The following is a 26,326-nucleotide window of genomic DNA, read 5'->3' as shown; positions in this document are numbered from 1 at the left end:
CAAGCACAAGTTCGTTAGGCAGACATAAATTTATAGTTTACCCCAGAGCTAGATTAACACCAATATTTTTGTAAAACAAAAAATCTTAAGTTATGTATTGTAAAGAAAACCTTACTGGAAAGCTGTAGCTCTCTCTCTTTTATTTTCTATTTCTGAGAGAGCTAGATTGATTACTCACCTTTTTATATATATATTTTGCTATCTGTAATCCCATTACACATATGTAAATGAGCTAGATATTTAAAGAAACTATGCATGAAACTACACATGGTAGGTAACTCTCGCCTCTCTCTGAGTCTATTGGCTACTTACTTTTATTTATAGCCATTTTGCTTATTTTCATACACGTTTCAAGCACAGTATTGTGTACCATTATTCATAGCAGAAAAATATAGCCGCCATCTTGCCAGACTACACAAGTGTTAAAAATGATTCTGTTTTTTTTTTTTTGTCATGCTTTGTTTTGCACTAGTTGAAAAATCATTCATACTGTTCATTTACATATTATCTCCATCTCTCCTAATATAGCAGCTCAAAGGGGTGGAGTCATGTGATGGCACGCACAGAAACACAACAAGAATTATAGTTCAACGGCAAGACAAAGGTTTGTGTATGACCAACATCTCAGAAGTGTCAATAACTGACCATCATTTAAAAAATATGATCAGTGAAAAACAATGAGCATATATAGCATTTCTATTTAAAAACGAAAGTTTGGTAAATTAGCAATCTTCATCCTAGCCTATGATAATTTTCAAATTAGGTTGTGGGAAATTCAAAAAAAAAATAACTTTCCTAAAACCAGATCAGGGATTTGAAATTAGAATAGGTGAGAAAGACAATGACTCCTTTATTAATTTACCCAGTATGTTTGAATGGTATATACTCCCGGGAATTTTAATATAGCAAATAGGAAAACATGTATGCTTCACAGTTGTTTTAACCAATGTCCCTTTTTTAAATATATCAAATTGTTATGCTGCAAAAAGGGTCTGATTTTGCAGCTGTGATAAAAGATTTAAGATTTTCTTTAGAAAATAAATCTCTTTGCTTGTGTTAAGGGCCTCCAATGTACATGACATATAAATAGCATTACTTTTTATTTAAAGCTGATACAATGGGCATTCTTATGCAGGCAAGGTACCAGGTATTTTGTTAAAAACCTGCAGTATTTTGTTCTAGAGAATGGCAGCATGCACTTATTTGTTCTTTGATGAATCAGATAGAGATGTCATGGGTGCCCAACTGAATTGATTAGAAATGTTTGATTTGCCTGAAAGATTGTGAAGGGTAAATTGATTACACCTACCACATAAAATACATTTTAACTACTCTGACATGTCTTTGATATATATATGAGTTGCCTAGACAGCTACAAAAAACAATTAGTAAATGTTTAAAGTAGCACCATTAAAAAATGTCTTTCACAACAATCTTAAACAATAGAAAAAAAATTGCTAGACAAATTAAAACTTGATTTTTTTTCAAAACAATAAATTTTAATGCTAAAGCAGTTATAACCAAAAGCTATACAGAGTTTTGTTAGAAAACTTTTTTCATAAATATTGTTCAGTTCCCGGCACTTGTATCAATAATTAAATTACAAACGATAAATATGGCATCATGGATATATTTACAAAAGTTCTTACAAAAGGCAACTGTATACTAAATGGTCACAATCTGTGAATGAACATATGTCCCATCCTGAAAATATACCCAACAACAGCTTTGACCCTATCAGACAAGGAATACATTCACAAGTGTAATGCTTTGAGAAAGTTCAAGACATAACAAGACTTTGGCACTGTTTAAGAATGTGAGATTATAACAATCACAATAAAGGTGTAAAGATTTTTTTTTTCTGTTAAATACACCATTTAAGAAACGTTCTATAGTTTGTTTAGGAAAATAAAAATGTAATGTTGTTAAAATGAAAGAAAAGTAAAAGATAAGGAATGTAAATGCCAAAATATGTTTTCAGATCCTGAGAATAGGACAGAATTAGTCCACGGCCTTCTTTAGGAATAAAACAAATCTTCCAGGGTAAATTCATTATACAAAACAAAGCCCTATACTGTTGTTTGTGTCATAAATGTCATTACCATCCTGGAAGAACAACCAGCTTGGTCACTAAGTTTGATTTGGTCCTTTTTTTTAGCAAGATTGTGCCTTTGTAAAAAATGTTTTCAGACATACCACTCGTTAAAATTTGGTGGAAGTAATCCTGGATTGTGAGTGTTGCTGTTAGTCTGAATTACTGCTGAAGTAGTTTTGGAAGTTTCCTCACTACTGACTGATACCATTGCTGGTGGGGTGGCAGATTCATAACCTGAGCTGGCAGCTGGCGATGAATCAGACCCTTGAGATTCGTGTACCTAAACAGAAACAAGAAAAAAATAATTACACTCATAATTCCTTTGAAGGTGTCAAAACGTTGTGGCCTAGTAAAAAGAATTTACATAAATATATACACAGTAAGGCCTTAGGATCAATTTGAGACCAGTACTGTTGAATTCATAACAAAACATTTTTTTTTACTATTTGTACAAGATATTAATCAATTTTAAGTTTTATCACAAAATTGCATAATAAAGTTTAAAGATCTTAAAAAATATAATATGTAGCATATGTAAAAATATCTGTCTGAAGACCAAAATATAATAATGTTAACAAAATATGGCTATGCTATATTTTAGAATTTGCTAAAATATATAATATTTATAATTTGTCAAAAGCATACTTTAAAATTTAGTAACAAGCAACTACAACCACCAAGTAGTATATATACTACTATGTATTATTATTAATATTATTAATAATAATAATAATAATAATAATAATAATAATAATAATAATAATAATAATAATAAGAAGAAGAAGAAGAAAAATAATAAATATTAGTAGTTATAATAATAACAATAATATTACCTTCATGTGTTTCCTTAGAGAGCTGGGATGTGTGTAGGACTTATCACATACTTTGCAGATGTATGGTTTGTCTGATGTATGCACATGCATATGCTTTTTCCTGTCACTGCTGTTTGCAAACCGTCGATCGCATCCTTCAAACTCACACTTGAAGGGCTTCTCACCTGATGGAAGGATAAAGTGAATGTTATGTTGCTGGAGTTGTAGAATACAATTCCAGTCATCGCTGGTCTACATTTTACAGTTTCGCCCCTTTGGATTCCCCTTAATGAAATTCACATTGCTAGCCCAGACTGGACAATTTCCTTGCTAAATATTCCCATACGTTATCTGCATATCATGTTGAAATATTTAACAAGCCAAGCTGATGTTTAATAGGATGCAAAAAATAACGTTACAAGTCCTATACAATAGGGCTAAACTGCCATCTTTCAGTTATATTGGATATGATTTTTACATAATAACACTTTAAGCAGGGCGTTTTAAGAATACAGTACCTACAGTTTCTTGTCAAACCACAATATCTATTAGTAAATCTAATCAGCTTTTAAAACTGTAGGCAAGCATTTTCTTCCAGACATGTTATATGAGGACAGACATGGATGTTATTCTGATCTTCCTAAACTCACTTAGCTTGCAAAGAGTTTAATTAAACACAGGATTCCAAATAAAAATACTTTGACAAAAGTATCACTGCTTTAATTAGGAGATGTGCCAATCAAGAGTAAAAAAAGAGCGGAAGTAAGTGAAAATGAGATTTAATTAGCATTTCTATAGTTTACTTAACAGTATGCAAGGAACCAAACTGCTTTGGAAGTGAATCATCACTCAACAAACTCTTATTTGTTCATTGCATGTAAAAGACAAGACAACAAAGAAGGAAGAATATGCTAATAATATTGTCTTAAACTAATCAACTCTGTTTTGTTTATTGTCAAGGTTTGATTTTAAACAGCAGACCTACACATTTAAATAACAATGAGAAAAAATAAAGTATCAGTTTCAATGTAAAAATCATATTATACTGATTTACAGATGCAGGCCTAAAGCAAAAACATGTAAAAAAAATAAGAAAAGGAAAGAAAATACACACACGCATATATATATATATATATATATATATATATATATATATATATATATATATATATATATATTCTGTGTAAGATACATATAAACCGTATAAATAAACTATAAATATATATGTATATGTTGCAATCCCTTACCTGTGTGAGTTCTTTTGTGGATCTTTAGATTTTCTGATCGTGCAAAGATTTTCCCACATCCAGGAAAGGGGCATGGAAAAGGTTTTTCTCCAGTGTGAACCCTTATGTGATTAACCAGTTTGTACTTTGCCTTAAAGGATTTTCCTCCCCTAGGACATTCCTCCCAGTAGCAAATGTGATTAGTTTGTTCTGGTCCCCCAACATGTTCCATTGTCATATGTGTAACCAGCTCATGCATGCTGCTGAATGTCCTGTCGCAGGCTTTCTGCGGTCGGTTCATTGGTGATTCCTCTAGCCACTTGCATGATAATTCTTGTTTGATAGGTTGCCTCATATATCTAAAAAATGCCCCTGGGCCATGATGAGCTGCCACATTCATGCCCATATTCATGTGGTTGTAGTTGTGAAACTGGGCAGCAGCATAATGATCTGTCCTGGGACTAGGCACAGCTCTGTAAGGATCTGGACGTCCAAAAATGTCTCCTCTAAGACCTAAATGCATTTGTCCATTTACTACATGTCCATTAGGTGAAGTGTGGCTGGAGCTTTGTTCGTGGAGTCCAGGAAAGATCAGGTGTCCTGGAGGTTCTGTGATTGCAGGGGGTCCGTGGCTGGCAAAAAGTCCATGCTGACCCCCTGGTGAGGCAGCATCTCCAATTGCAGAATTCCGATTTCGGAAAAGAAAATCTCTAGTGGAGTTAAAAGAAGCACCTCCGTAAGATGGCACCTGCCCAGCGTGGTGCCCGAGCGCGTTGGCATATCCAGATGCCTGCGGGGTAAAAGCTGAGCTCTGGCTTGAGGAAAGATCATGACTGCCTGGACTAAGCTTGAAAGCCGCAGCATGTGAAGGTTCAGCAAATGGATTAAGCCCCATGCCAGCATCTCGGCTGGACATTTCATGATGGCGAGATGTCCCAAACCCTCCAACTCCCAGGGAGGGAAATTGAGGTCCTCCATCTAGAAGCATTGTCATGAATGAGCCAGAGCAATGCAGACTTTCTGAATGGTCAACACAAGATGCAGTTCATGCAGAAGCACTGATTAGGAAAAAAAAAAAAAAAAAGTTTTGCTTTTATTCCTTTTGCTTGTAGAAATCCAGGAAACTGTTCACCCTCTCCAACAGAGTAATGTCCTTGGACTGATAAAGTCAATCACTCACTCCTCACACATAAACCAACTCAGGAGGCAGTCTGAGCTGCACCAATAGAAACTCAGCTGGGGGAGTGTCATGCGAGCCCAGCCCCAGGCACCCATTTGCCTGTGAACTCTTGATTGACAGAGTTTAGCATTGAATATGGCAGCTTCACTAATATCTGTGCCCTGATTGGTCTACTCAGGTTTAGTATTTGCAGGTAAGCTTAACCCTTCTGCTGCTGCAAGTGATATATGTATATATTTAGAAAATATATATGTGGAAGGCTTCTCCGGCACTGCATGTGTTAAAAGATTAGGCAAAGCCCAAATATTTGTCTGCGAGATTTCTAATTTAGGGATGTCGCTAACCATCTTTCTAAACATCACAAACCTGTGATCAGTCTGTAAACTGTTACCTTTCAGTGAACCTGTTTAAGACATTCTGAAGCCACTCACTAGTAAAAATTACAGATAATTTTAGCAGCAGAAAAATGAAAGGGATGCCCATCATATCCTGTATCTTGGGGATTTTTTTTTTCATGATTTTGTATATTGTAGTTTTTTTTTTTTCATGATTTTGTTTTGTTTTCTCTCAAGTTACAATATATGTGCATTGTGTGTAGCTTGTGTTATAACTGTCCTACTGCTTAAAATCACACTCATAGCTGGAGTACTAAGGGGAAGTTACTTATTCATATTATATGGTATTGTGATTTAAACAAAAAAATAAAATAAAGGCTGTAATAATAATATTTTATAGACACGCAAAGCTACATGGCCTTTGTTTTATTTAATATTATTTTTATTAAAATTATTATTTAGGAAATACATATCGCAAGACTTGGTTTGATTTGCTGTTTATAACTCCTAATTTTTCCCTAGTGACAAAAAGAGTAAAGAGTTAACTGCCTGCTGAAGACAAAGAAGAGTGTGAGAATCCCTGTTGTGTTTGTTTTCTGAGTTAGAATTTTAAAACTTCACAGAGCAGTTTTATGAAGGAAAAATGCATATGATCACACAATACCTTCATCATATAACCAGCACTAAGACACAGAGAAAAGGTTTTTTAAAAAAAATTAAAATACAGCATTTGTCTAGCAATGATTATAAGCTTTAGACAGCTCTATAAATTCCATCCTTTTCTGTATGGGAAAGCATTTGCAAAGAACTATAGGGAGTAAGATTGAGAATAAAGGAGAGAGAGAAAGATGGCCGTAATTGTAATATCCTGAGATTTGCTGAGCCCAAAAGTCTGTCTATTGAGCCACTTTCACAGGATTGTCGCTGTCTCTCTGCAGGAAACATAAAATCTGATCAAGTTCAGAGACGCATTGAGAGACTGCTTCAAGCAGTGCTTTATAACTGCAGTCTTTTCACATCCTTCCCCCCAATCAGCCCCAGGAAAGAGTTCACATTCTTTATTTTAGAGTTTTGCAAAAAAAAAAAGAAAAAAACTCCACCCCTATAAAAATCAGCCTCACTACTAATGCCATGTCTCATCAAAACCAATCAAAATTCATGCTACACATCCAACAAGAACACACTAAAAGTTGAAAGGTGAGTCCCTCTTCTCTGAAATCATTGCATTTTAACTGTGTTTTAGCCTAGTTTACTGTATGTTTGTTAGTCTTAGCTGTGGTATAGCATGTCTTCAAGGATGAGGCAGAGATGTAGAGATCTTATTTTTTGGACTGCAGGAGAACCTGCATTTGCAGCTTGAATGCCTGGGAACTTGTTTTTTTTTTTTTTTTTTTTTTGATGGACGCAAAGCTTATCCCAATGCAGTTCTAGGCTTTGATGTTCCTTTGGTGAATGCAGTACATTTCAAATGCCCCCCTAGTCACAGAGACTCCTATAGAAAGCCGCAAAGGTTTATGGTGATTCTCTTGTTCTTTCATAGGTGTCAGCAAAGTTTTTCAAACATATCCCCTTTCAGTAGTTTATTGGCCTGTTCCAAAGCAAATTGCTGTTTTTTGTTACCTGTTTATGTGACTGAGTACACACTCAACATTGTTTTGATGAGATAATTCATTAGGCTAGGCATATGTTGTCTTGATTCTGTGACAGAAAAAGAACATAATTTAATTAGACCATCAAGTGAAAATATATTGTCAAGGGTATGTGACGTTGTCGTCTTGCAACCAGTATGGATAAATGACCTTTGCTGTTTTCGAAGCCTGAGCAGTAGTCCTAATGTCTCCTTCGATTTTTGACACTTCATAACAGTACACTTTACTTTCAAGTTAAACAGAAAAAAAAACTGCAGCTAAATATGGTGGTGTTTTGTGACACTGGTTTTACTTTCCAGTGTCTTCCCTTTCTGAGAGGTAAATTTATCCAGATGTGTGAAGACCTTTTCTGTGAAAATAAACACGTGTTTAAATATAAAATGCATGCTCTGTCATTTAACTTCTTATAAGATCTTTAAAGAGGTGGAATGCAATATTCAGCATCCATAGTGATAAAAATACAATATTTTCACACACACACATATATATATATATATATATATATATATATATATATATATATATATATATATATATATTGTGTGTGTGTGTGTTTTATATATAGGTGTGTATGTGAGTTGTGTGTGTATGTATCTTTCATAAAAAATAAGGGTTAATACACTCATCTAAACATATGGATTACATCCACTATAATCCATTAATGTCAATTATCATTATTTATTATATCATACATACTTTAATGTGAAATCCCATAATTTATACCACAGTTTAAAAGTTGTCATGTCATGAATATGTATATATATATATATATATATATATATATATATATATACACATATCTTAACAGTATTATTATTATTATTATTATTTTTATTGGTATATAATGTTGTATTGTATGTGTACACTTAAGCCTGGTTCACACCATAATTTCTGTATTCCGGATGCATTTCTGCATGAGTGTTTTTGATGCAATTTTGTTGCATTCAGGTGCATTTTTATGCGTTTTTGATGCATTTCAGTGCATGTCTCCCCTCTTTTTTGTCTTTATCTCAGTTGCGTACAATTGAAGACATTTTCAGTTTGGGGCAATTTTTATGTATTTTGCCACGTCCCAGATGTATTCCAAACAAAAAAACACACAACATGTTCTTCTTTTGTTGATTGCTCTGGAACGCACTGCACTGGTGTGACCTAGGGCCATTGGAATCCATGGTAAACACTGTCAATGCGTCTTTGATGCAGAACAAAAACACACTGGAATGCATCTGGTGTGAACCAGCCCTTACAATTAATCAGCAGAAAAAAATGACATGTACATATATACATACATACATACACACACACACACACTTTATCCATATAATTAAGATGGTCACTTGATAGTTAGAACATAAAAAATACATATGTATATTGTATTAAATCATATAGATCAGCTGTTAATTTTTTTCCTTAACATTTAAAAAAAAAAGTACATTCAAACATTGAAAAATGGACCATGCATGTACACAACAAAATCGCCTATTTCAAATATATATATATATATATATATATATATATATATATATATATACACACTCACACATATATCTCTATATAGATATATGTAGAGATATGTATATAATATTATCTTGTACTATACATTTATATGGCAATATGTATGTTAGATATGTGGATATCACCTTGTCCTCATTCATAATAAGTTCCAATCCTGGTCTACATTAAAAGTTACTTTTTTCTTATTCTAATAACTTATGTGTATATGACTTGTTCATCTGTATATGTATTGTAATTGTGAAATAATTAAAGGCAAACTAGGAGCAAATTAGGCATTTTCATTGTTAGTGTCAATCAGTTCAGTCTAATCACATGTACACTTGAACTTCGAAGGGACATATTGAAGTAAACAGGGCCTTGGGTGACAAGAGAAAGTGAGAGGAATGACTGTTGACAAAAACTTTGTCTTACAAAGAAATCAGGACTTCCTAACAGAATGTAGACACTTACTCTTGATGCTTAACATTCATTCACTGTCTATGGGTCAATCTATAAAGGAAGAAGAGAAAGGCAGACATAGAAAAAAAGTGAGAGAGGCAGCGGAGAGGTATTAGTCAACCATGAGACGAGCTCCAAAAAGGAAAGCCTGAGAAATGTCCATGTAAACCACAGGTTCTTTCAAGTAAAATAAATAACACTGGTAAATATGTCAGTCAGTTTAGCTGATCATTACGTCCTTTGTGGTTGGAGCACCGTTGAGGTAAAAATTAGACAACCTTTAAGGCCTACTATAATGTACATCTATCAAGCACCTAGTATTGTTTCTGAAACAACACTGAGACATTTCTCTGATTTAGAATATATCTTATGACTGACTAAAGAAGTAAAAAAAAAAGAATCTGCTTTGGTGAGAAATGTAGGTAATTGAATATTGTGGAAGCCTCCCTTGAAGTAGAGAATGAATCTGATGGCTTACGTAAAATCTTCAATCATAAGGTCGTCCATTGACGCTAAAGGGCTTACACATCCAATCCATGGCTAACATCTGGTGTGTGTTAGGTAGTTATTTTGAAATATTATATCCATATTCATAGTACGCATATGCAAAATTGCATATTGATTGATAAATATGATATAGTGCCTCGGAAAACAAACATTGTTTGTACGTTTCAGTATTTTATTTTATTGATCTCTCTCAAACTCTTTCCTACCCAGTAATGGTAATGGATGCTGAGTTAGTATCTGACTAAATAGCAGAGTCATTGGAATATTAGCTGGAATATTAAAGGCTTACCCTGATGTCCTAAACATGTTAAATCCATCTAATGTGCTTTGTCTTTTAGGCAGACAACACAGTCTTCCTGTCTCAAAGCACATTCTATTCTTCGTCTATATCAATATGTTTCTAACATGTGTCACTGTCATAATCAAACACATTTTATAATAAAGTTTATAATACCTTTAGCAGCATACGATATGGTCTGTAAACTGGTTTAAGCACTGACTGCTGATATCTGTGGTGCAGCTATGAAACTAACATGGTTTCCACTCACTCTGTTCCACACGTAAACCCTGGCTCTAAGACTGGTCTGCTCTTGTTTAGGTGTTTCTTGCGTGTGTGGTATGTTTAGCAGAGAATAAAAGAAAGTTGAGAATATCTCAATCAGTGATGAGGTGACCTATGACCTAGAGGGTGCTTTTTATTGTGCTAGTTCTTTTGAGGGGGACACACAGTTTATTGACCCTTTCAGTGGATGTTTGCCCTGAGGGGAATCCACAAGCACCAAGTTACTTATACATAGGGCAGCTAAGCTCGCTGCCTGTACACCCACAGTATTTAGTGCTATAGTACATGCACTCTTCACCTTGTGGTATGTGTAAATGTATATATAATGTAAATAAATATAAATAAATATATATATATATATATATATATATATATATATATATATATATATATATATATATAAAACTATTTCCATATGTTTACCCAAACATTACATTTAACATAATGATTTATCATTATGAATATAAATGATTTAAAGAACATGTAGCCTTTTTCAATATCTATGCACACGTTACTTCAAAGCAATCACGCAAACAGATTAGGGAAGTACTTTTTTTTCTTTGAAATGTAATTTTCTTTAAGACGTAAGCAAGACTTTGCTGACCAGTGTTATACTTTATAAATCCCTCTTTCTTTTAACATACAAATCTATCTGTCTTTTTGATTTGTTGTATTTATTACTCATATGAGTTATTATTTGTTTTCCTTATTTATTATCCTGTGTAACATCTTTACAAATCATAGATAAAGAGATATGATGAGATGTACGCGTTTATATATTTTTGAAATATATATATATATATATATATATATATATATATATATATATATATATATATATATCATATTTACATCTAAGTGCTGAATCATTGGTGTATATCCCTGAAGCGTATATTCACTTATAATAAATGTTTCTGTGCATATATCAGGATATATGTTTTTATTTATGTGCATGTGGCACTACAATCATGTGCCATGCGAATTACTATATACGTATGTTTATAATATTGCATCTCATGTTTTCATAATTCATAAAAACACTATTTTATTTAGCAATGAGGGTTCAAGTGAAATTAATAGGGCATTAGATGCAAACTATTATGCAAGCAAATTATATGTGCAAAAGATTGGCAGCAGTGCAAATGTTTATTTGTGCTCATGGTGCCTATGCGCTTATGCAGCTTTCAGTTTAATAGTGACCATAAATAATCTTGTATGTGTAAGTGACAGGACAGGAAATTTTGGAGAAATGCTTGTGAGAGTTGGAGAAATATTGGCCTTAAGGAAGCAGGCACTATCACACACAGACATTTTTCAGCACGTCAAAAAACACTGTGTTATTGAGTTTCATCCTATAAACAAATGTATACTGTTTAAGCGCTATTAAATATATGAGTGCAATAATTATATACGTACTAAATGTTAGAAAATCTCTATGCAGCTGGATGGCAGTCAATTCCTTGTCTACAGAGAAAAGATAAAATTGCTTTTATTGCATATGTGCCACATCTACATATTGGCTGAGATAGAGAAGATCACTGCTAGTCCCAGCGATGCACCTAAGGAAATCCAAATGTATCAGTTTCCCAATACCTTACAGCATGACAAAGGAAAACAACATTCAAGAGTAGGACATTACTTGTAACAGTCAGGTTGTGTAGGAGGTTATAAACATTAAAGTACATTTAAGAAGACAGAGGCACTTGCTTTTGCACCCAGAAATTTCCAGTATGCGGGCAATTCATTACAACATATGTCTTATATTTTTTTTAATAGAAAAGACAGCATGGATGATACATGCTGGATGACACTGTGCATGCATTACATTTATATATCAGCTGAGTCCAGGAGGAAGATGTGGTAGGTCCTGGCAGCCCACAGTCCAAGCAGTGAGTAACAATTCACTCATTGCCTATCATACTTGATATGAGGTCTGTTTTAACCAACCAGGTTGGTCAAAAGAGGCATATACAACACTAGCACAGCTGATTTTTTTTAAGGGCCTGGTCATGCCATATGGCTACACTAGGCAGCCTTGCCCAATGCAGTCCCAGCATTAAGCCCAGGTTCACACTGGGCTGCAGAAATGAAGCCGTGCAAGTTCAACTGAACTCGCACAATTTCACTCCCGCTTGTCAGTCCCGATTTTGGCCGCGATTACAGAGACATCCCAAAATCGCAAAAAGTAGTACAGAAACAACTTTTTGAAATCAGTGCAGTGTCGCAGATGCAGCGTCGCACCGATTAGGATGGTGTCATTGCCGGCAATTGCCAGCAAATGCTGCCTATTTGAAATGTGATTTGTGATTGCATGTCAAAACGCAGCAGTTTGAACCAGGGCTTAGGCAAGGTCATTTACCTTGAGTCTTTTGAGTTCAGTTCAAACCACTGCACTGCAGTTATTTGTGTGTTGAACTAAACACATGCATGGACATGCATTACTGTTTTTCAATATAGTGTTGCAACCCAATGTTTAAATATAAATGCATGAAATGTTAACTTGTGACATATCAATAAAATTGGCAAAAAAATACAAAATACAGTAAACAGTAGAATGTGTCACTTATATATTGGCACTGCTCCCTTCAGAGTGCACACCAATGGCTGTGGTGTTACATGGCCCCTGGTGCGAATGAGCCCTAAAGATTATCAGGGAAACAAATGGCCGTTTCAAATTATGGGCGAGTTATCTTTTTTGCGTCTTTAAAATGTAAGCAAAACTAAATCAAAGGGTTAAAGCGGGGGTTTACCCAAAAAACATTTTTTAACATTACATTCAGCCGAGTTGTCATAATGACAATCGGCTGTTTTTTTTTTATTTTATCCCCGCACATACCGTATTTTCACCGCCGCTTCCGGGTATGTCTTCTGCAGGACTGGGCATTCCTAATTGATCGACAGGCTTCCGACCATTGCATACAGCGCGTCACGAGTTGCCGAAAGAAGCCGAACGTCGGTGCGGCTCTATACGGCGCCTGCGCACCGACGTTCGGCTTCTTTCAGCAACTCCGACCGTCGCAGTATGCGACGGTCGGAAGCCTGTCAATCAATTAGGAACGCCCAGTCCCGCAGAAGACATACCCGGAAGCGGCGGTGAAAATACGGTATGTAAGGGGATAAAATAAAAAAAAACAGCTGATTGTCATTATGACAACTCAGCCGAATGTAATGTTAAAAAAAAAATTTGGGGTGAACCTCCGCTTTAAGCTATGTAAGACTATCACATAAAAACAAAATAAAATAATAGAGCCATCAAAAAGAGAATTATTTAACTCTTGCAGCTATGGAATGTGTAACAAAATTGATGCTGAAGCTAGGCCAGGCTAAGCACAACCATCAGTAACATCATGTACTTTATATGACAACCATATACAGGTATTTTGCTTCAAAACTAATTGTGCCATTCTTAGGGTTTATCATAACAATTTTCCCAGACCAGCAAACCTGGGTCCACTTCAAAAAGTGCCTATATAACTGGAGACTATGTCAATTGAAACAAGAATGGTTGATAAGAAATACCTTTAATAAATCACCCCATAAACATTTACATCATGAGAATAAAGAACTAGCATTTTAAATACTGTGGCCAGTACCCTATGTATTTCAAATACATATCTCCATGTTACACATATGACACACTACATTGTTTACAGCAGTGCACTGAGATACAACACGTATATATAAATTAAAGAGCTTGCAATCTTAATAAGGGGAAATAGTCATGACATTTAACCTTATAAAACATAACAACACATATAGAATCATATAAAGACATGTTTTTTTACTAAAGCCCTTAAAAACGCTATATGCAGTATGAGGTATACCTATACACATTATGATAAATCTATACATATTTATATATACATATTACACAATGCCAATATACAGTGCAATGTAGTGCATTCAGTCCTCGCCACTGTAGAGCTTACAGTATAATGTCTATACTAGAAGTAATGGAATCACTGTTACACACTGTTTAGAGTGAAGTCATTCAATATATCAGCACAGGATCTATGTAGCTGTGACAAGTGCACCCAAAGATACCTATGCAAACATGGAAGAATATAAAAACTCTATCATATTAGTGCCCTGGTTGGAACTAAAGGTATAGTTCTGATGCTGCAAACCAGCAGTACCAGACATTGCTACCCTGCATAAATGTATATTCTGCAAGACTTTACAAAGCCCATTGGATTATTCTGCTTAATCCCTCCCCTTAACGGAAGTTACAGTCCGGGAGCAGAAAGACCCCTAAACACGTACATGCTAGTAAGATTTATATAAACATGACTGCATGTGCAGCTGTGTTATTCGTCACCATATATAGATTTGCGCCAAACATGCTTTTTACATTGTATCATGTTATATAAGCAAATCTAAACCTATTAAAGACTACATTTGACAAGCTTGCATTTATTTACCACGTTGGAGCTGTTGAATTTTGCAGTAAAAATGCATTTAAAAAATATTAGGGGACTTACCACAACAAATCATGGTACCACCCACCTTCATAGTCTAAGCTTACAGACAGCAAAATTCGATTATACAACATAGAATATTTACTTTGTTGATCATACTTGTGCCTACAGCTTTTAATATTTACACTCATTTATTATAAATATGTATGGTATTGGAAAAATAATAGCTGTTTTAAAACAACACCATTAGTGTCTTTCATTACCATTAAAAGAGTTGTATTAAAAGAGAAGTGTGAGCTTCTCAAACAAGAATGACATAGAAATATCATGCTTTCCCAAAGTAGAGAGATAGGCATTCACCACTATTTTACTTTAAACTTTATTAACTGGATGCCCCAGCAAAGCATACAAATAAAAAAAAAAGAAGACATGAACATGTGGAAAGAGAGGGACAGACAGAGACAGAGAAGCAGAAAGCCTGATTTACAATACCTGGAGCAAAAGATACCAGAAAAAAATGGATCAGAAAACTCATCAATCAGGATTCCTTGCAGCTTTAGAAAAATTAAAGCACATAGGCCACTTTGGTTAACTGCTAAAGTTTTGCTCCAGATTTTGTAAATCGGCCATAGAGTGCGAGGAAGTGAGATAAAGGAGGGGAGAAGAGAGAAAGAAAGGGAAGGAAAGGAATGAAGGAAGGAAGGAAGGAAGGAAGGAAGGAAGGAAGGAAGGAAGGAAGGAAGGAAGGAAGGAAACGGAGAAACAAAACTTATCTATTTACTATGCACTTTGTGGCTCGCTGTAGTGCTTGTAATTGCTTAAATTCTGTCACAAAGATTTTTTGACTCAGGCCAAACAATTAAAAAATCTGGTATGTTTGTTAAACAGAGCAATGCTTTTTAGCCAAAATATGTCAACTTAGATAGTAATTTTCCACTTTTGCAGCTCACTTCCACTTCATATGACCTGGGTTCTGGTAGAAAATTACACAGTCTCGTACATAAGCAATCAAAAGGGTCCCTTGAGCAATTGAGGTCTTCTTTGGACCATGTGGTAAGCCGCCTGATTGTGCGCATGAAAGGTTGAAATCCCCCAGGAAAACAGGCTAAGTCTCTCCATCAAGAGAAGTACAAGACTTGTGCCAGAGTCTTGGCTTTTGTGCTAGTAAAATCGGCGCTGTTCTTTCATGGGTGTGGAGATCCCCTAGGTCCATTGTCAGTTAAAAAACTTGTTTGTGTTCAAAAAAATTTAAGGAAGCTAGTAGGCAGATTAATCTAGTGTGCTATTCATTACTTGCCAACATTCTTTCTGAATACAATAAGGTTACACATTTTTTTGGTGGAAATATTTCTGCATTTTTCTGTCTTTAAATTCTTTATATTGCTGTTGCTACTTGAAATTCACAAAAACCTTTTTGCTAAAACCATGCTTTTTTGTACATATATAAAGGCTGTCCTTATTGATATTTTTTATACAGGTGTGCATCTATGTGTGCGCGTGTATAGTCATTGTAGATATGAAGTTTAAATCTTTATCAATAGATCCCTCAAGGGTTTCAAAGGAGAGTAATGCTAGGTAGATACATTCATTTATTGTAAGGATATTACTATGTATGTTAACAAGTTTATATTTCTTTCCAGCAACCATTCCGGGGGAAATTTCAAGGGGAAACAATAATAAGGTATTAGAGAAATGGTCCATTTAAACTTTTGCACTAAGTGCCCTCTCCTACACTTTCAACTGTAACTGAAGCACAACAAAATATGTATACCATTTTTCTATGCATTTTTGTGCTGCATTTTTATCAAATGGTCCTTGTTGCAGTTTAGCATGTTAGTGGTTTCCAGTATATGCCTCTTCCAGAAGGATGAATAGTTTCACATGTAAAATGCACTGAAGGTGCTTTTAATGCATGCAGCTACAAACAAATTATGGAGTTCCCTCACCTCTGGATAATACATACAGTAACATGCACACAAAAACATATCACAAACATGAAAATTATAAAAAGAGTGATTAAAAAATGGAGCTTTTTGAATTTAGAAGAACCTGGGTCATTATATTTACTATAAAATGTGAACAGTTCAGCAAATAGCCTCCTAATAAATATGTTGTACATATTTTATAGTGCAATTCATTGTTCTTATTTTTAGTGATTACTGTAGAAGGCAATAAACAACATGTTATTTTTGTATACTTAATACTTAAATATTATGAGAAATATATTTTAGAATATTTCTACATATTCTGTTCTGTGATATATATATATATATATATATATATATATATATATATATATATATATATATATAGAGAGAGAGAGAGAGAGAGATATCTATATATATATCTATATATCTATATATATATATATATATATATATATATATATATATATATATATATATATATATATATATATATATATATATATATATTATAGCTATATCTATATATATATCTATATATATAGATATATATATCTATATATATATATATATATATATATATATATATATATATATATATATATATATATATAATGTATCTTAATTATGTCAATTAATAATTTTCCACTGAAAATTAAAAGCGGTTGTCAGAATTGTATGCAAGTTACAATAAATGTATATTAACATGGATATAGAATAATGTTAAGTGCATTATGCTAACAGAATTATTTCTGCACAAGACTCTGGAGCATCTATATGCTTTTAAAAATTCCAATCAGTGTCAGATAAATGTAAAAAAAAAAAAAATTGGGATAACTGTATCATGGGGAAAAGCATACTATCCAATGTTACTTCTTTTAAAAGAAAGTGTAAAACTTTTTTTTTACACTGGTTGAATGACTGACACCTTTGCCTTCTTGTGAATCAGAACAAAAGAAAACCAGAAAAGTGAGTAACAGCAGGTAGCCTCTGGAAACCACTGCATATAAATGAACCTACCTTGCTATGAGATTGTATACCTATTTAACCATTCGAAAGCTAACAATTCACCCTTTGACTGTGAAAGTCATGATGAGAACAAATTTAGTTAAGTCATTAACATATGTTTATCTACCATGAAAGATACCTTTTCACATTTAAAGCTGCCTTAAATTTTAATTAAAGTCTGAGCTATCAATCATGAACCTCTAATATACAAAGATTGCAGCATTTTAAAGCTGGAATTGTAATGCATTTGACTACTAAACACTAATAAAGCTTGTTCAATATTTTTTTGCTATCCATATCATAAGTTATTATTTGATTTTATTTTTTACTTTTTAGTGGCAGTCATTAAACATAAATCCTTACAAAAAAGCTGAAGTTGAAGGGCTTTAATTAGTCGCAACTCACAATGACAACACTGGTCAATTAGTATTTGTCTGACTTTAATCCTGTTAGTCCCGTTATTCTGTTGTTTAAATTTAGCCCAGATCATAAAACCTATTTCCTTTCAACACCTAAGACACTCTGACCTTCGCCTTGACCCAATGACCCCTTTAAAGAGATAGGGTGACATATTGGAAACTATCTTAGTACATTTGACATTTCTTTTTTTTTTCATCATTTTTTTTTAAAGCTTGCATTCAGTCTGCTAATTTCCCTCTCTTTTAAAAATTAACCTGATCACACAGTAAAACATTTTTGTTTCTTTAATGTCTTAATTAAAAAAAAAAAAAAAAAAAGGTATTCTGTGTTAAAATAACCACCACACTTTTTAAATAATATTTTAAATGTATTGGGTTAATTTGTATTATTTTACCCAAAATTGATATCACAAGTCACATGACCAGCAGCCTGATCTGCTGCAGAAAAATGAAAGAGCAGAGTATACCACTGTGTGTTTCTATGTATTTGCAAGAAAACTGACAATGCACACATGTTTTTGGCAGAAAAATGAAATATTGTGCTGATAAAAAATCATAATAATTGAAGACACACTTCCTTCCTTCATTCTCAAAGCAAACATAACACATTTCTCTACAATATTCGACTCCAAGGATTATCCAACAAGAAGAATCATTACTCTGAATTGGCTTCAAAGTTTCCCTTGAGATGGATTTTTGCAATATGTGCCTTATGCGAAAAATCTATTTTTTTTTTTTTTTAATGCATGGCACTTTCTTGTACAAATTATTGTAGAATAAGTGTAATTATTGCTATTTTCGGAAAATAACAATTTTTTTCTTCATTTAGTTTTTCCTGCATTTCAAATGAATATCTCCAATTGATAAAGCAGACTGTTGAATGTTATTTTCTTCTATCGTGCAGCACTTTTCAAAGGATAGTGTGATATATTTTAGAAAAGAGATCAAGCTGTGAAGGTTTGCGTGTCTTCCCTAAACTAAACTAAGCTCTTGTCAATCAAGAAAGCCCCAATCCAATCACGGTGCCCCTTTGCTGAAAGCACATCATCCTGCTGTGCTTTTATACATCACACTGAAGCATGTTTTGATGCATTTTTGCTATCACTTTTAGGGCTGTGAACTAGAAGAACATAATGCAGCAAACCAGTCTCTCGAACAGTTTCTTGCTGAAATCTTGTCTGTGATTTTGCATGCATTGCTTCTAATACGTCCACTCCAAGTACAAACACTGACAAAAAAATAAACATGTCAAAAATAAGTGAATTTGCTTTGTGTAATGTTACCTGGGTTTTGCTTTCTCCTGTTTTAGTGTGCACCCTGGTGGTGACAGGTATGAGTGCTCTGTTATCTTTTACTTATATTGTGTTCTTAGTAAACCCACTCATTTCACCAGCAGGGTAAACTGATTTAGTTCCTTATTTGAATTTCTAGTGTAGGCTTGTAAGATACTGTAACCAGCAAATAATAGACAAGTTAACTGGAAATCAGTTGCTTTCAACTGACACATTCTGCTGTTGCTGCTATTCACTCTTCTAGTGCAGTTATTTCCCTGTCTTGCGAAGATTTCATGTTGCATAGTGAGGTGATCATATACAAATATTTTGAGAAATATCAAATATTTGCTTCAAGCAATCATTGAGTAGCGCACTGAGACAGAAAGGTATGTTTTCCATCTGCCACTATTTTGTAAACAATTTTCATAAACAAAAACTAACTTTTTCACCATGGGAATGCAAAGTACAGAAGCAACCAATCAGATTTAATTATTAATGTTTCTGTGGCCAAATCTTTAGTTGTTAACCTTACACTATCCGCTCTGTTTATTATTGTAATCTGCCCCAGTGTCTTAAAGTAAAATGCAGCTATATATCTCATTTCAGAGCGCCTCTTGGCACTCATGTGACCGGTCGGGTTTCTCTCATCTCTTCGCCTGACAGCTGCAGCAGGCGGGGTCGAGATTCTCCCACTGACGTCAGTCAGAAGGGGAGGAGGAGAGAGCTGGCCGGTCATGTGAATGCCTAGCGGCACTCTAAAATTAGGTATATAGCTGCATTTTTTTTATAAGGCACAGACACTGGGACATATTACATTAATAAACAGAGAGGATATTGTAAAATATGAACAGTCATTTTAGCAGCAGAAGGGGGAGGGGGCGAGCACAGACACAGAGCTGACAGGCAGGAAGGGAGGGGTGAGAGGAGAGGACAGGAGACACAGTGGATGACGGAGGCATATATACTGACCACAGTGTCAGGGCTCAGCAGTCATGATAAACTGTGATCAGTTTACGGGGGGGGCAGAACCAGGCGGGATCAGGTGATACAGGTGGGAATTACACAGCAGAAGCACTGTGCTGTATAACATGCTTTAACCTCCCTGGCGGTATGATTCTGTCTGGAATTACGTACCAAAAGCGGTACAATTATTTTGCAAGAAAATTTGGCGTTTTATACTGTAGGCCTGTAATTTTTAGAAATAACTCACTTAAATCTGACCAAGCGAGTCTTGTAGGCATCCCGGGTATGATTTTTTTTTAAAACAAAATTATAAATTATAATATAATAAATAATTATAAATAATTATAACAAATAATAATATAATTATAATAAAAATTATTCAATAATGTAATCAACTCAAAATCACTGAAATTTGCAGTTGCAGAATTGTCGCTGTCATTATTTATTTATTTTTATGACGAATTTCCCCGCAAATCGCTATCGCACATTTCTGCAAGTGATTATAATTTATTATCGCTGTTTTCTAGCTGATCTAAAACCATTTTTGACATAAAGGGACACTTTTGGACAATCTACAGTTTTTAGGCAGAAAGAACATTTTTTATTATATAAAAGTACATGCAGGGCACTGGGCAGACCACTAGGGACAAGGGGGGTGTGTATTTTTTACATACAGTACTGTAATCTATAAGATTACAGTATACTGTATGTAAAGTGTTTGTTTACTTTTTTGAATTTGGCGCCGTTCTCCGTCCCCGTGCGTCGTAACGTCGCAGGGAACGGAGATCGGCGGCACACGGACACTGTGAATCGAGCGAGGAGGACCAGCTCGCTCACACAGCGGGGTGGCATCGCTGGATCCAGGGACAAGGTGAGTAACTTGCCTGTGGATCCAGCGAGAAGGTAAGCCGCGCCGCTGCACGTCCACCCCGAGCGTGACTCGGGGATATCGATCTTAGCATTGAGAACCAACCCCGAGTCACGCTCGGGGATACCGCCAGGGAGGTTAAAGGAACAGGATCCATTTTTTTTTTACGGTAATAAACACTTTAAAAGATAATTTTAGGTTTGAATCCATGGGTTACTGCTTATTAATCATTCTCATTGCTCTTCTATTTAATTTTTAGTAGGTAGCAAAGTTTTAATTGTTAGGTATATCTTTACAGAATTTGTTGAATGATATAAAGAAGTATGTTCCTTAACCTCCCTGGTTGTAATGTGTGGCTCGGGGTGAAATTTCAGTACCAAAAGTGGTAACCCCCGAGCCACAATCGGGATCGCATTGCAGGTTCCAGGCAAAGTTACTTACTTTGTCCCCTGGATCCTGCGATGTCTCCCCGCTGTGTGTGCAAGCTGTGTGTCCTCCGCTCAATTCACACAGTACCCGAGTGCTGAGCTCTGTTCCCTGTGAGCGTTGCGAAGCATGGGGACGGAGTTTGGCGCCAAATTCAAAAAAGTAAAAAATCTATTATTTCACATCCCTTTTGTCCCTAATGGTTTGTCCAGTGCCCTGCTTGCAGTTTTATATTATAAATACTTTTCTTTTTGCCTGGAAACTGGAGATTGTCCATAGCAACCAAGAAGTGTCCCTTTACGTCAAAAGTGGTTTTAGAGCAGCTAGAAAACAGCGATAATAAATTAGAATCACTTGCAGAACTGAGCTATAGTGATTTGTGGGGAAAATTCGTCATCAAACACTGAAAATAATGACAGCGACAATTCTGCAACTGAGCAAAGTTCAGTGTTTTTAATTTGATTACATTATTGAATAATTGTTATTATTATTATTTTATTATTTGTTATAATTATTTATAGTTATTTATTATATTATAATTTATCATACCCGGGATGTCTACTAGACTCTTGTTTGGACAGATTGAAGTGAGCTATTTCTAAGAATTACAGGCCTACAATATAAAACACCAAATTTCCATGCAAAACATTGTACCGCTTTCAGCATCAAAAATCTAACATAATCATACCACCAGAGAGGTTAACCACTTTACAACCGCTGAACGTCAAATTATGTCCTTGACTTTGTGCAGTGATATCTAAATGATGGGTGCAGCTACAGGCATCATTCAGATATCACCGTCTTCAGCCAGCGATTCTGTGCACAATAAGAATGATCAAAGCTGCAGTTCTGCCCCCCCTCCCGCCGCCATCCGGTGCTTCTCCGGGCTCTCCCGTGCCATCGGGGGCCCGGAGAGCGAATTGGTCGGCGCTGGCTGGGGAAGGAAAGAGATGACTGGTGACCAGATGGTCACCAGTCATCTCAATGACAGTCGGAGGCCCAGGCGCGACGTTATGACTTCATGCTCTGTACCCGGAAAAAAGCAAAGCCGCAATCGCGGCTGTCGGTGTGAGATCGGTGAATGTTTTTCCACCGATTTCATGCTTTCACATCTCTCCATAAAGAGGACCTGTCACACTGATTCCTATTACAAGGGATGTTTACATTCCTTGTAATAGGAATAAAAGTAATCAAAAAAAATAATAATGTTTTTTTTAAAAAGCCCCTATCCCTGTTAGCTCGTGCGCAGAAGTAAACACGCATGCAAGTCCCGCCCAACATATGCAAACGCCGTTCAAACCCCACATGTGAGGTACCGTTGCATGCGTTAGAGCGTGTGCAATAATTCTAGCACTAGACCTCCTCTGTAACTCGAAAATAGTAACCTGTAAAAAAATTGAAAGCAAAGTTTGGCGCCATTCCATGAGCGTGCGCAATTTTAAAGTGTGACATGTTAAGTATCTATTTACTCGGCGTAACATCATCTTTCACATTATACAAAAAAATTGGGCTAACTTTACTGTTTTGTTATTTTTTAATTCATGAAACCGTTTTTTTCCCCAAAAAGAGGTGTTTGAAAAATGATTGCGCAAATACCGTGCGAGAAAAAAAGTTGTAATGACCGCCATTTTATTCCCTAGGGTGTATATAATATATAATGTTTGGGGGTTCTGATTAATTTTCTAGCAAATACATTTTGATTTTTTCATGAAGGAGAGAAGTGACAAAATAGGCCCGGTTGTCAAGTGGTTAAACATGGTGAAAAAAGATAACATCAGTACACCCTTGTTTGCTTTACAAGAGTACCAATGGGTTGGAAAATATTGTCAATGAATAGGATGAAAAGAAATTAACAGAGTAATTGTGGTTCCAAGTGGTACTGTTGCAGAGGCAATATTGGGGAAAATGTCAGACAAGTGAATATATACAGTACATGCCGGGTGAATAGGTGTTGTGTTGTCTCTGGCCATTGGATAATTTTCTGTTTCATCTACTTGAACAATGGACATTTCTACTGACAATTTCAGTGGCTTGGGCTTTTGATATTTAATGTGCATAATTGTCATCAATCATCTGAAAAACAAAATGTTTATTTCTAAAAATGAAGGCTACTACATGAAATACTGTCACTTTGACAGATCACAAGCTCTACTTATTCAATAAAAAAAAAAATGTTTGTATGACAGAGATATTGGGGTGTAGGAATAGGGGTTGCAGAAGCTGCAATGGCTACTGGGCCCCTGTTTAAGGGAGAAACTGTTATTATTTATTGTCCACGTATCCAAACTTTCTTGTATCAGAGGGCAGAAAGGTGCTGGCAATATAATCCAGAGCAATACTGGGCAGGCAAACACTGTTGAGATGCATTGAACAATGAGATATCCAATGTGCACTTTTCACTTTGTAATGTACCAAGTACAGAAGACAAGCTGGAAATCACCCCTGCATTCTGACCAAGCTCAAGACTGTTTTCCTCCATACCTCTGTTCTTATGTAATTGGAACTTCTGTGCTTGTCACTCTGTACATTACAAGTAGGTGTAAGAGACAGCAAAAAGTGAGGTGGGTGTAAACTGGGAGTGGCAATAAACAGAGTCTGGCCCAAAACCTTCTTTGAGGACTGCACCTCCGACACTGCATCACTATTTGAAAATAAAAGTGCATTGACTTTAATATCCTAGGTTATATAATGTGAATTCATCTAATTTGCAAAAAGGTACAGTACTTTCCCATATGGCTTGTCAAAACCCAAAAGCATTGCCAAGGACAACTCTCCAAAACTGTTAAAGGAACAGAGAAATCAGGGTCAGTGAGAAATTATGTACTTATTCCACCAAAGAGGTTTAAAACAATATATTACAAACACAGAGGCCTCAATACATTACCAAATTGGCCACATTTTGGTAGGGATATGTGTGGTTGGAAGCCCAGGTGTTTGAAGACAGCCGTGGCCAGGAAACCTGTACAAGTCAATGACGGGCTGATTGTCTACCACTGTAAGCAAGTGTCTGCACATCAAGTGGCTATATGCAATTAGGGACAGATTATGTCCAGGATCTTGTAACTACTCTATGTGCAAATATAGGCCTATACTGTACATGTTTACATGGCAGTCACAACTTAGGCAGAGCCGGCGGTCAGCTGTATTTTAGTAGCAATTGGAGTGGCCTACTAGCTGCTTGATTGCTATTATTAGCAGTGGGAGGGGACACCCGACTCTCTCGGGCTCTCCCATCCCACCAGGCGCCCCTAACAGCCAGCTGGCCAGACAGCCAAAGAAAACCAGAATCAGCTTTTATCGGCTTTTCGGAACAGTAACACGCAAGTGTTGACATGACGTCATTTCCGGTTTACTTGTTCACCATCAGCACCAGTTTTAAAAATCGAAAGCATTCAAAATCACTGATCTTGGTGTTTTGAACGCTTTTAATTGCAGACCCCAGATCTCTCCCTAAAGAGTACCTGTCACAAGGATGTTTACAATAAAAGTGATAAAAATAAATAAAATTAAAGCAACAGTGTTAAAAAAAAAAAGCTTGCCCACAAAGGTATGTGTCGGTCCTGCAAGCAGTGATCGTCCCACACATGTGAGGTATCACTGCGAACATCAGATTATGAGCAGTAATTCTTTTTATGTCACTTGGACGAATCATGTCTCAGGGTCTGATGAGGAAGCAGCAGCTGTTCACTGTGAATGGCTACAGCTTACCCATCAGACCCTGAGACAAGAATGGCATATCGTGGCTGGGGTGGGACAAATTTAGATGGGGGGGGCGCCTGATTTTAGTCTTGTCTAGGGCAAAACAAAACCAAAATGCACCACTGGTTGGTATACTGTGTCTGTAACTCTCAGGATGCAATAGTAAAATCCAGCTTCTTGGGCTTTTCGTAAATGCCGCATTTATGTACACGACGTCTCAATTTTGTATATGTAATCTCAGCCCAGCTGAAGATTCTGCGGGGAAAACAAGTTTTCTAAATCCAAATAGAGTAAAACATTAATAGCAGTAGGGAGACCTTGCCACAGAGCAGTTATACAAATATCGAGTCTATATTTTACATTTGTTTGGGACCAAATTATTTGGATGTTCTTCTCTGCCCCATTGCTTCTGAAGGCACATTTCTGGAAAGAAGGAAAGTTTAATAGTACTTGCATGAAATATAATCCCTAAAATAATAGGTTCTATTGATCTTGGAAATTGCCTGCTGCCTCCTGCTAACACGTTGTTATCATTCTTCTTAAATATTCGATCGCATCACTTGCTGTTTTGTGGGCAATTCTGTTTCTATACCAGGAGGGGAGGGAGGAAAAACAATTGAAGTTTGACTTCACTTGCTGAAATAGGAGATTTGCCAACAGTGATTACAGGGGAGAAAGCTGCAGCTCACATGCTCTGAATCCTCAAACCATGCATTTGCAAATGGAAAGGACCTTAGTGACGATGTATGCAACCTGTGGCTGTCAGACAGTGACCAAATGTACATGCTTTTGCAAATGTATAGTGTGTGGTATCCTTCTGGTCTTGGTTTTCCATTTTTCTTGTAAAAATAAAGAACAAAGAGAATAAAAACTAGTATCCCTTGGTGTAAAATTCACCTTGGCCTCACACTGCAGGACTGATTTATGAATATTGATACAAAGAAAACTGGAGTGAAAACAGCGCTGTTGGGCCCCATATCTAACCGGGTTTATTTTTTCAGTTCCTG

The 26,326-nt window shown here is 35.6% G+C and overlaps 1 protein-coding gene and 1 long non-coding RNA gene across 6 annotated transcripts in view; one reads left to right on the top strand and one right to left on the bottom strand.

Moving 5' to 3' along the window:
• Positions 1–1,477: 1,477 nt before the first annotated feature.
• On the bottom strand, positions 1,478–5,323 carry ZIC3 (Zic family member 3). The gene is made up of 3 exons (XM_040323768.1): positions 4,155–5,323; positions 2,929–3,092; positions 1,478–2,375 (listed from the first exon to the last, which is right to left on the bottom strand). Exons 1-3 carry the CDS (start codon positions 5,125–5,127, stop codon positions 2,187–2,189), a joined length of 1,326 nt encoding a protein of 441 aa, XP_040179702.1. The 5' UTR covers positions 5,128–5,323; the 3' UTR covers positions 1,478–2,186.
• Positions 5,324–6,066: 743 nt separating this feature from the next.
• LOC120913652 overlaps positions 6,067–26,326 on the top strand; it is a 163,665-nt gene continuing 143,405 nt past the window's right edge. Inside the window, exon 1 of one of the 5 annotated variants that reach the window (XR_005743549.1) lies at positions 6,067–6,845. This is a non-coding gene — a long non-coding RNA (uncharacterized LOC120913652). The remainder of the gene's footprint in view (positions 6,846–26,326) is intronic. The other 4 variants (XR_005743551.1, XR_005743552.1, XR_005743548.1 and 1 more) reach the window with 4 other exon arrangements.

Source organism: Rana temporaria, chromosome 9 (assembly GCF_905171775.1).
Source record: "Rana temporaria chromosome 9, aRanTem1.1, whole genome shotgun sequence".
NCBI classification, from domain to species: domain Eukaryota; kingdom Metazoa; phylum Chordata; class Amphibia; order Anura; family Ranidae; genus Rana; species Rana temporaria.
This window is presented reverse-complemented; position numbering and strand designations above follow the sequence as displayed.